At 38.3% G+C, this 12875-nt stretch overlaps 1 protein-coding gene across 1 annotated transcript; it reads left to right on the top strand.

Moving 5' to 3' along the window:
- Positions 1-287: 287 nt before the first annotated feature.
- On the top strand, positions 288-12383 carry LOC122412056 (uncharacterized). Its single transcript, XM_043421324.1, has 2 exons — positions 288-294; positions 10310-12383. Exon 2 carries the CDS (start codon positions 10317-10319, stop codon positions 11880-11882), a length of 1566 nt encoding a protein of 521 aa, XP_043277259.1. The 5' UTR covers positions 288-294; positions 10310-10316; the 3' UTR covers positions 11883-12383.
- The last annotated feature ends 492 nt before the right edge of the window (positions 12384-12875 follow it).

Here is a 12875-nt window from a genome sequence, read left to right as displayed (position 1 = left end):
CTCTGGTGTCGAATATCCGAACGATATTATTTATAATTTGGTGTTAAAATCGGGTCCGAGTAAAATTCGCGTCGTTTCCGACGTTATCGTTCGGAAGAGCATCTTCATTATCGACGCTAATTCGCTATACTCATTGGGACGTTTGGTCGGTTCATCGATCTTCACTCAACGAGAAGAATACCATCCCGATTGTGGAAACATCTCGGAGGCATCGACCGTTTCCCGACCATCAACACCAATCGACATCGAAGTAATAACAATTGATTAACTCATCCGTCGAAGAATAACTAAACGGTAAGTGAGTTTTATTTTATTTTTATTCTCAAAAGGTCATCCGGTAAATATTTCACGAGCATAGGTTTCGGTCCTGAGGGGGAAAATCTCACCTTCTCAAATACGAGATCTAAAATAAGTCTACGCGTCGTACCCCGTGTATCATTTTCCTGGACAAATAAATTCTTCCGGTTGCCGACCATCGAGCATACTGCTGACGGTAATCCAGTCTGTATCAATCCAATCGGTCAAGTAGAGTTCCACATTTCCAGCAGTCGGTAAACTAACGAACCGCGACCAGGGTAAATCCCTGTCGTACCAAGCGGGCTGCTCTAAAAAGTTTCTCTCTTACCGTCCGTAGCCGTGAATCGTATTGTCAGTATTTCGTTAGATAATTTGTCTCTCTCTAAAAATCCGGGCATTAAACCACACGACGTAACAGGTTTATATATTTTTTGGTGGCAGCGGTGGGATACCGTCGCGAAATAAAGTACTGGTGGCCTTTCTTTTATTTTTTTGTAATTATCATTGGTTAATTTTCGCAATCGAGTAAAGCGAGGAAACTCGTAACCTCAATTGTGATAAATTCATTCAAATTTCAGAGAATATCGTCACTATTCTGTCGAATTTCAAATTAAAATCAAATTATCGATCGCTAAATTTGATTATTTCTCAAATTTATTCGTACCCTAGGGAAAAAAAGGTTGGGACAAGTACATTGATGGTGTCGTGTTTGCTAATAATTCCATCCATAAAAAAAACTTAGAAACCGATGCCTCTTTCTTCTTATTTGATTCGAACAGCTAAATCAATTGAAAAAAATTCCATCTAATTTACGTGCAGCATTAAAATTTATCATATCAATTCGAGGGCAAGTATTTTCTAATGAATTGAATAAAGTTTCCACTTGAATTACATGCAGCACTAAAATTTGTGATATCAATCGGTGGACAAGTATTTTATTAGTAACTCCAAAGTTCAACATTATGGAATTGTTCTAAGAAGCTTTTAAATCCAAAAATATCACATGCAAGCTAATCATTTCTTGCTCTATGGTGGCAGAGACTTATAAGAAAATCGATTCTTTTCAGACTTTCAGGAGCTTCTGATATTATTCACAATATTCGACGTCGATTGGATCGTTACAAATTATGTTTAAATATGAGTTAAAAGTACTTGTCCGGCCCAACACTATTTATTGAAATAAAAATCAATCATAAAAAAACGAAATTGTACGGAAGAATCCGGTTAAAAATGTATTGAAATGCGATTTATTATTAGTTTAATGTTCTTAATAATAGTATAGGTTAGTTATACCGAATGAAATTATTTCGCTGGAAGAAGTGAGAAGTAAAAATTGCCGTCATTCCAATACAAACTGGGGACTTATTTTTGGAAACTTGAACATATTTAATGTGCAAAATGTTTTTTATTTATCGATGCACAAAAACATCCCTTGTATAGTACAGGACAATTCGTTTCCGTTCTTATTAAATTAGTGCACTTCTTGAGGGAAAATTACTTGAAGATAACTCTCTAAATTCCCTCTGCATGAATATTTGTGCTCCATCAGTTCTAGAAAAGCCCTGATTTTTATTTGAATAAACAATTTTAATGGAAAGTGATGGGCCGGACAAGTACTTTTAACTCATATTTAAACATAATTTGTAACGATCCAATCGACGTCGAATATTGTGAATAATATCAGAAGCTCCTGAAAGTCTGAAAAGAATCGATTTTCTTATAAGTCTCTGCCACCATAGAGCAAGAAATGATTAGCTTGCATGTGATATTTTTGGATTTAAAAGCTTCTTAGAACAATTCCATAATGTTGAACTTTGGAGTTACTAATAAAATACTTGTCCACCGATTGATATCACAAATTTTAGTGCTGCATGTAATTCAAGTGGAAACTTTATTCAATTCATTAGAAAATACTTGCCCTCGAATTGATATGATAAATTTTAATGCTGCACGTAAATTAGATGGAATTTTTTTCAATTGATTTAGCTGTTCGAATCAAATAAGAAGAAAGAGGCATCGGTTTCTAAGTTTTTTTTATGGATGGAATTATTAGCAAACACGACACCATCAATGTACTTGTCCCAACCTTTTTTTCCCTAGGGGAAGTTTATGGTTTGATATCACGTCTTTTTTCTCGAAAGTTCCTTATTTATGTTTTGACGACTATATAATTTTAATTTTAATTTCTATGAATTATTTACGATTTAATGCTTATAACATTGGTTTCCACGAAAAAAGACCTATTTTTCGTCAAAATTGTACTGGAAATATTTCGTCACAGGTCTATCCTTGGACTTTGGCGATTTTTTTCCTTGTACTCTAATATGTTTTGTCAATTAGGAACCCAAGAGCATAGTGGAAAGCAGATTGGAGGCCGAAATATGATTTTGGCTTGTAACATCTGATTCGTCGAAAAAAGACTGATACCGCACAATCAGTATACTAGTGAAGAGTATTATACACGCATGCTGTAGAATTGTAATATATTTGATATTTTCTTACGGTTCGAAATCATTTTCGTTGTGTGACTTAAGAAGTTTTGTTTACATTTTTTGTGGTGTAATAAGAAAACGGGCGATCATCAATGTAATTGTCCAAATTTTTTTTCTCCGAGTGAGGATTTTTACGGCTTGATATCAAATCTTTTTTCTATAGCAGTTCTAAACGACGAAAAATATTCTTAAATAAGATTTTCTAAAGTTCTCCAATGTTTCTATTGTGATATTTAAAAATAAGTTCTCCAATGATTTTCTTTAAGTTTTGTACAATTTATAATAGTTTGATATTCTTCGAATGTTTGAAGTGATACCCTCAATTTTGCAACCATTTCGAACGTGTCCATAATTTTGTCGGATTAAAATCATATTCCGTAAGGTTTTTCAATATTTTGTATCATTGTGGAATTTTCCCTCGTCATTTATAAATTTTATTTCCAATAGTTTTGATGAAATCATTGTGAATAAAGAAAATATGAATATTTTTCAATGAACCGAATTTTTTGATTGATTTTCCTTAAAATTTGACAGAAGGAGAAAGAAAAAAATATATACAATGTTCACCAAGTCCACCAGAATTCGCAATTTTCACATATGTTTATTGAATTCTAATGCTAGCAATTTTCATTTCATTAAAAAACGTGCTTCCAAGGACTTTTTGAAGCAATCTTTTTCATTTGTATTATCATACCCAGAGGTAAAAGTTGACACACCCACGTCGATGCACAAAATTTTTAAACTCTGCATGTAGCCACCAAGGTTCAACCGGACAAAAGATAAACTATGAAGTGCGTCAAGACCAACAGAATTGCTTATTTTTTAATATGTCCATTGCATTTTGAAAACATAACTTCTTATGTAATTCATAAATAGGCCATCGCTGACTTCTTGTATCATTTATCATTATTTTGAGTTATTTATTACTAGTAATCCATATCATCATTCATAATAGTAATCCATATTGTATCATTTATCATTATTTTGAGTTATTTATTACTAGTAATCCATATCGTAATTCTATAATTCTTCTACAATTTTTATTAATTGTAAGTATCCATATTTCATAATCAAAAATAGGAAGTGCTTATACCTAGCGTGCATGTCAATACACAGAATTTTCAAAGTCTGCAAGTATCCGCTGCGATTTATTCATCTACATTTTGATACAGAAAGAAAAAATTACCACCGATTCATAAAATTCATTATGCCAAAACTAAAAGAAAAAAAGACAGCGCACTTCAAAGTGAACAGAACTCAAAATTGTTTCATGTATCTTCGTTTATATATTGCAGTCAGAACCAAAAAGTGAAAAGATTGGCACACCTACGCTTCATAGAAATATCAAAGTTCATAGGTATTCGCTGCATGCCAGTAATACAAACTTTGGTGCTATGGGGCAAACCGCTTCAAAATTCCATGAACCACATTCTTGAAACTTATTATGTCACATTCAAGAAAAAAAGTGACAGATACGCTGCATGTTGAAGCAAGCGAAATGCTGTATTTTTGTATGTCTCCATGGTTATACGCAAACAAAATATTTGATCACATCCAAAAATTATCAGACGTAGACTTACACACATGAATTTTTCAACCCATGATGCCAATCGCAAACATGGTCTGGAAATACTCAACATACATGTCGCTTCATGACTTTGTCGCACTTTAGAGGTGTTCATTGCATTTCGAAGATATGAATTTTGATATCATGAAAATCAGACACCCAATGACTTATTGAAATAAATTTCCAAATTCATTATGCAATAAGTCAAGTGAATATATCTATGCACTTACATGGCCCAAAGATTTTTCTAAAACTCGGGTGTATAAACAAGGAATCATGAAAACTTTTTGTTATGAATTTTCCAATTTATTGAAATCAATATGAGGAAATAGATACGGAAGTCACTCGAATTGTCTAGAGAATGAATAGAAATTGGTATGGATATACTGTAAGCTAAGGAGGTGGGAAAAAGGGCCCGGTGAACACAGCCAAACGAAATGAAAGAAAATATGACAACAATACATTGAATTAGACACTTTTACTTGACCAAAGTTTTTCAAAATTTATTAGCATTCATTTACATACAACCACGCATATTTTTTCTATAATGTAATAACACAACATAAAATTTATGTTTGGAAAGAACATTTGAGAGGTTATAATGAGCGAAAGTTTTTTTTTCTCACATAACTGCTGTTGAAAATTTGTAATGAACCAGAACCACGATTGCAACAAAATTATGTCATGAATAAACGTAAAATCAAAGAATTTGTACAAGGAGAAATTTCCCAATACTAATATATGTCCTATATAACAAATACTCGCGAACCGATTGCGATGAGGGTAAACTAACCCCATGGTTTTCACAAAACTTACATAACATTTTTTTTTATAGTCATATAAGAATTTTGAATCGAATTCATACAGCTCGCCCTGTTTCTCCAAAATTTTATCATTTTGATCGCTGTTGCTATTAAATTGATCATGCCATCAAAAACTGACAGATGGTTGAACAATATATCACGCCAAAGTCACTATATATCTGGTTTTCGTAATATACACTGCATGTATGACACCACATACCACTATTTTGAATAAAATAAATACATATTGAACACTTGATTAGATGAAAAATATTTTTTTTTCACCCCGCACTTCGTAATGTCGGAAATCCGATTATTATAACATCAAAAGCTGACAGCTGACTGATGGGATTGTATATATAGGTATATATTCATAAACTTTATTCCGCTGGAACGGTACAGCGAGTATCCTGACCAATCACAACTCATTATTTCTGTAGCCGCGATCCCGGGACTCGAGCTTCCATAGAAATGGGTTATAGCTGGCATCAAGAGGCCTTTGATGGTGTTCTGTACAGACACGGCAAATCCATAAATGTGTTAGTAACTTTTGCATAATCTTGAGCCTGTGCAAAGTTTTTTCTCAGCATTCACGCTACTGATCGTGTTGGTTTCAAGCTCATTCGAAAGGGATTTTGAAAATTAGTCTCCAAACCAATTTTTGATTTATAAAAAATCTCCTGAGCTCTGCAATTTTAGAAAATTACATGCCAGTTATACCCCCACCACCGCGAATCGTTTTATTCAGAGAAAGTATACTCGGCGAGCCTCGGGCCAGCAGACGACAGGGCTGTCAATGTACTTGTCCCGAGACTCTACCGAGTCTCTTGATAACAAACCATTATCGACTTCGTTACTCGAATACCAAAGCATTTCTCGTCAATTTAAAAATTGGACAAATTTTCCTTCATCAATATTTTTTGAATTTCTACCTACCAAATCTCAGTAACAAACCGTACCGAACATAAATAAACGGAGAAAAATCATATTCCAAACGATTTAACGCAACATTTCCGTAATATAAAAATTTTGTAAAATTGGACAAATTTTGCAATTTCAAAATATCATCTCTTCTATACGCTAACAATCAATTTTTAACTTCAAGGAGTATAAATATTCGGAAAATATTAAGTTCCAAACGTCTACACTCGGGATTTTCGAAATAAATCGTATTTGAAAAATTGGACAAATTTCTCGACTTTAAAATTTTTATTTGAATTTTTCGGAGTTCAACTCAAATAACAAACTACACCGAATTAAAAACAGCAGAGAACAGTCCGTTTCCAATCGTTTGAATATTTAATTTTGCCATTTTCAATATTTTTTGGAATTGGACAAATTTTTCGAAAATTTTCCTGTTCTCAATTTTCATATAACAAACGCAATCAAGCCGTTACATTCGAAGTACAAACAATTTCAAAAACTTTCCATTAATATTTTTCAATAAAATACAATTTTCGTGATTGGACAAATTTTTCAAAACTCCCCCTACTTGCAGATTTCCAAATAACAAACGTTACTATACCATTATTTACAAAATACAATTAATTTCCAAACGTTTTAAATAAAACTTTCCAATAAAATCAAAATTTTAAATTTTGGACAAAATTTTTATACGTTCCCATTTCTCAACTTTTGGGCAAGTTTATAGTGTCACTCTTAACAGCGTAGCTCATTTAACTTAAAATCATCTAAATTCGTCAAATCATTCAAAATGGATCCGTCATTTGAGCTAGAATCTAGAGCTCTCGCCGAACGTTTAGAGGCTAAACGTCGAAAATTGGAAAATGAAAAGCTTCAACTAGATAGGGAGCTTCGAGAGCTGACTAAACGGGCCGAAGAATTGCGAACAAGGGAGGAATATCTAGATAACCCATTTACGCGGATACGCGACATGATGAATTTTATGGAGGAACAAGCCAATGAGATGAACCTCTTGAAGGGCAAGGTGCACTCGCTCTTTACCGAATTGAGCCTCGTTAGAAGCGATATAGTCCGGTCTTTTAAAAAATTCCTAAACCGAGCATTGGACCAAGGTTCGAGCGACTCAACCGGGGTCGGAGAACCTTCCCACACACCAACTCTGGAGGCGGAAACCCCTGAAACTCGGGCAGCTCCGGCCTCTCGGCCTCAAACGCACGATCCGGGTATTGAAGCTACGCGTCGGGGGCGTCAACTTAATTATTTCCCGAGGGAAGTCTCGGATTTGCTCATGGTGTCCGACAGCGTAAAAAGCGCGCTTAGGGATACAAACAGAAACAAACGGCGAATGAAGCGACAATTAACCAAATTTTCCAGCCGTATTCCGATCGTTCGGAATTCGGTATTCAAAACCGCGTCGCAAAGGACCACGGTTCCGGAGCGCGCGGCGGAGAGCGAAACACCAATAACCGAACTACTCGAGGGTTGTTCGATCCAGTCAACATCTAACTCTTAACTTGTGCTTCCTTCGCAAGTCCCTCTCTCTCTTCTTTCTTGACTTTTCTGTCCTATCAATTTTCATCCTAATTCTATGGGGGAAGTGAAAAACCCCGACGGCGAGAAATACCCGTCATACTGTAATTTTCCTTTTCATTCTAGTTCTACGGGGGAAGTGAAAAACCCCGACGGCGAGAAATACCCGTCATACTGTAATTTTCCTTTTCATTCTAATTCTACGGGGGAAGTGAAAAACCCCGACGGCGAGAAATACCCGTCATTTCTGTTATTTTCCGTTTTGTCTTATTTCTCTACAGGAGAGGGAAAACATCGGCAGGTGAAGACATTACCGTCGTTGTTTCGCTCCCATTCAACCATAACTTTGAACGGTTGATTTCCTCCCCTTTTTAACGGACAAAGTTTCCGTAAATTTTTTGGAGTATGTGTAACTCCCTTTTTAACGGACAAAGTTTCCGTAAATTTTTTGGAGTATGTGTGACTCCCTTTTTAACGGACAAAGTTTCCGTAAAATTTTTTTTTGGAGTATGTGTGACTCCCTTTTTAACGGACAAAGTTTCCGTAAAATTTTTGGAGTATGTGTGACTCCCTTCTCAACGGACAAAGGCCCCACAAAATTTTGGGGTATGCGTGACTCCTTTTTCACGGACAGAATCCGACCTTACATATTTTTAGTCCGCCAGCCCACTTTAAAATGAAAAATATAGAGCAAAAAGGCTCAAGTAACATAAACGAGGAGACACAAACTCGTAAAAGGAAAAGAAAGACCGGAATTTCTCCAGGTGAAGAAGGATCACAAGACGACCCTATCGACGAGTCGATGTTGGGAAGCTTGCCCTTCGACCCTGGGCCCCCCGGCGAATTAAACGTTCCGAGTGACGGACGATTATTTTGTGAAAATTTAGTTGAACCACAGGGATCACGGGTCGAAATTAATGCTCCTGGTAATCGCGTGGATGTCAACATATACGGTGAAAGACCCGAAGACATCAGCGTTGAGCCAGATCTGCCAATCGATATCTTAAATGATAACCCGCCCCTCGAATTCGACGATTTCTTTGAGGGCTACGGGGCGAATATGGAAGAAAATAATTTGTTGGAGGAAACTACATTGTCGGACGAAAACGAGTCTGAAGAGGAAACGGATCTTTTGTTGGACCCTGGGGAATGCGGTAGAGGTCCCTCAAACGATCCAGCTTATTCAATCGAAGGTGCTTTATCGATACGAGAAGTTCGCGATAATTTGTCAATGCAAAAGGGAGCGAAAATTATTTTTATTACGAGACAAGGGCTACCCCTCGATGACGGAGCCAAGGAACTAGATACTCTCAAAAAGATGCCTCAATATGAGAATATTAATATTTTTAGGGCCAAAGTTGCCAGGGAAAAGGGATGTGCAATGATAGCACAACCAGTCGTTTTTCATCTGAGAGAGAATATTTCCTTGGACGATCTAGGGGACACGTTCGAGTCGTTAAGAGATGTTATTCGCGAGGAAAATATCACCTCAATTAGTATCGCTAAGACAAATTCAATCGGAGGTCTAAATTGGGCCGAAATTAAAAACCTTTTAATACATATTCTGAGGGATCAAATGATCGCTCTCACCATCTGTCAACAGCTGATTCGTTTCCCGACGGAGCAAGAGCGCCTCGAAATTATTGCCGAGAAGCACGCCTCCGCGGTCGGTGGCCATAAGGGCGTAAATAAAACTTACAAGCGGATCAGAGAACACTTTTTCTGGGAAAATATGAAGACCCACATTCAAGATTATATAGCGAGATGCAGAAATTGCCAATTAAAAAAATTAGTCCGGGTCAAGACTAAACAGCCCATGGTTATAACCGACACGCCGGGGCGATCTTTCGACAAGATTTCGATGGATGTCGTCGGCCCCCTTCCTACCACCAGTAGCGGAAATTCGTATATCTTGACTATGCAAGACCTGTTAACAAAATGGTCAATCGCTGTCCCGCTGGCTAGGACGACGGCCGTCGACATCGCTGACGCGTTTATAGAACATTTTGTCTGTCAATTTAGTGCTCCGAAGGCAACTCTCACAGATCAGGGGCGAAATTTTCTCTCGAGCTTAATAAGGGCAATCGCAAAAATCTGGCGGATCAAATTATACCAGACAACCGCCTTCCATCCGCAAAGTAACGGATCGATCGAGCGATCGCATCACGTATTGGCGGAATATATAAAACAATATATTGACAAAAATAATGAATGGGACAAATTACTCCGTAGATGTATGTTCTCATATAATACTAGCCAACACGAGGGGACGAAATACACCCCCTTCGAATTAGTCTACGGACACCTGGCTAGGCTCCCATCGGCTCATCAACACATCGAAGAGGACCTGGATCCGACGTACGCGGACTACCTCGAAAATCTGTTTATCACGATCGATCAGCTTCAAAGCCTTGCCCGCGAAAATCTAATCGCGGCGAAAGAGAGATCAAAACAATATTACGATCGAAAAATCAACCCACAACAGTTTGACGTTGGTGACGTCGTTCTTATGCTGAAGGAACCAAGTAAAGGGAAATTCAGTGACCAGTACACGGAAACCTGTGAAATTATTGAAATTCTTTCCGGGGGAAATTTAAAAATCTTGTATAAAGGGAAATCGCGAATCGTTCACGCGAATAAACTTAGAGGTACCCGCCTCCCACTTGATTAATAATCGGGTATCCTCTCACTTTCAGGAAGACCATGGTACGATTACTACTTGGCTTCCTTCTCTTGCAAGAGGCTTCCGCGCTGTTGGGATACGACTGTGCGGGGCCAAACCTCAACATTACAACTATTTCGCTTAACAACGTAGGAGAATGCAATGTTCCGATCAACGCGCCTATTCCAAGGGAAACATACATCCAACTGCTCCAATTATCAGACTTTTCGCACGTCGAAGTCGTGCAGTGCCGCGTGGAAATAGACCGCACCATTTACTACTGTGGGATGAGTTCGCACGTTTCGGTGGTTCAGAACGGACGCCAAATTTACCTCCACGAACTCGACGAACGTGGGTGTCGAAAACTTCAGGAAACTGGGATATTACAACTCAGCCCATCCAGCATCATAACCGGGTTAAGGAAGAACAGCACAACCGATCGCGCTATTTTATTAGGCGGTTCCCTCACCAACAGTGGAAGCTGCCAAGGGACACAGTACAGCGACGCGTTTGGAAACTGGAACGGGGTCGTAATCCAAGCAACAGTAAAAATCACGCTGACAAACTACATGGCCGAAGTGAACTTGGTCAATAATAAAATTATCCTTCAGTCAGGTACGCAGTGCTATCTTTCCGATGGTACTTGTTTGGACGTCGAAGGGAATTCAGCCTTCTGGATAACTGAACCAGCAGACTCGTGTCAGTTCAATCGATACGATGTCCTCTTCGAAGGCATTGCCCATAAACAACAAAATCCAGACTCAGCGACCAACAATCCTGACGTATTCTCACTAACAACGCACGAAACGACGTTCGCGTTAGCAGCCAAATCAATGAAGCATATCTGCGGTTACAATCTCGTTCGTACGGAGCACCCAAAACTTTACATTCTGGAAACACAAAAGGGAAGGACGTTCGCGCAGAAAAAACAAATTCCCGTCAACAATCTCGATATTTTTTCATACATGAACTCCAAATTTATTTACGTTGAAAAACACATCCGTACACAGATACAAAATCTTTACAGAGATGTCGTACTACAGAGGTGTAATCTCGAGCGTCAGGTAATCCAAAACGCATTAAACACAGCCCCTTTGTTCCCGGAAAAATTCGCCACAACAATCATGAAGGCTCACGGATATATGGCCGTAGTATTGGGAGAAGTTGCCCACATTATAAAATGTACACCTGTCGACTGTAGCATCCGCCGGACCAAGGAATGTTACAACGAACTTCCAGTAACGTATCGGAACGAGTCCCGTTATTTATCGCCAATCTCGAAGGTTCTTCTCAAAGCAGGGACCCAAATCGAGTGCGATCCACTTCTTCCAGCATTGTACAACATCGATAGTAACTGGTATCGGTTCAGCCCGCAAGGAGTCCCAGCTCAAACCCCTCAAGAACTTCACCCGACTGCACATCCATCGTGGAATTACAATCCGATCGGAGACTTAGCAGTTTCTGGAATATACACAGTAGAAGAAATTAATCAATTAAGGATCGCATCATGTTTCCAGCTGAAAGAGCCGCTCTCCTCAACACTATCGCTCGCGGTTCTGCCGGTTATCCAGTGGCAGGAGGAACAATTGCAATACAAAATTTATTAAGTACCGAGGCAATCGAACAACTTGCGGAAGGTACAATTAACAAAATTTGGCATGGTTTGGAAAAATTCGGAATAGTAAGCTCCGGGTTCTTCGCCATAGCGTTTATCTTCAGCATCGTAAAAGCAGTGATCGACATCATCATACAGGGTTTCACCCTTCATTCTCTCTACGGTTGGAGCGTCGCATTAATTGGCGCAATTTGGAATTCTATAACTTATCTTTTAATCACACGCCACTACAAGAAAAACAGCCAACGGGAAAATTCATATGAGATCCCGCGTGAAACAGAACTTTCGGAGGTCGTCTCACAGGAGCCGAAACCGTCCCCATCGAAAAGAAGACTTTCTGGCGTAGACCCTGTACTTTTGGGTCGTCTTACAGCCGGTTCTCAGCCTAAGTAAACCATCGGCTTCGAATTTCTCCGGGGAGGTGTTACGTCCTAGGGTCTCCACCATCGTGTTGGCTGGTATGTATCTGTAACATAAAGAAAATATATTTAAAATTCCCGCTTAAAAAATAAAACTTATTATTCGAAATAATAGTGACCAACATAGAAAGGCGAAAATAACTTTTAAGGAGCGCTATAGTTCAGTAAACGCTATAGTATGTAGACTAGCGAGCCCCGCGCGCAACTGACCTGCCTCACGGAGCCCGAGCGCCCGATGAGTCATCACTCAGCGCTCTCGAAATTTCAATTTTCATTAACTAACAATAATCGACTTAGAGCATTTTTAACAGTTGGAACGTGTTTCTTATGAAAAGAGCTTTATTTTGATACCCCACACGGGTACCTTTTAATCATTTTTACCAAATATCAAAAGTTAACAATTTCAAATTTCATTAACTAACAATTTTACAGTTATCTAAATTTTAACGCTACGAGCGTGTTCTAGATCAAAATCCCTTTCAAATGAATACTCGCACGACCATTTTGCAATAATTCTTCTGTGAGTTATCAATTCGCGGAAAAACCGCGAAAAACCGCGAATTACC

This window comes from Venturia canescens, chromosome 6 (assembly GCF_019457755.1).
Source record: "Venturia canescens isolate UGA chromosome 6, ASM1945775v1, whole genome shotgun sequence".
Lineage (NCBI taxonomy): Eukaryota > Metazoa > Arthropoda > Insecta > Hymenoptera > Ichneumonidae > Venturia > Venturia canescens.
Note: the sequence above shows the minus strand (reverse complement) of the source record. Positions and strands in the feature narration are given on the sequence as shown.

What these genes read in the sequence shown, in the direction of transcription:
- LOC122412056 (XM_043421324.1), top strand. Translation starts at nt 10,317, where the DNA reads ATGGTACGATTACTACTTGGCTTCCTTCTCTTGCAAGAGGCTTCCGCG.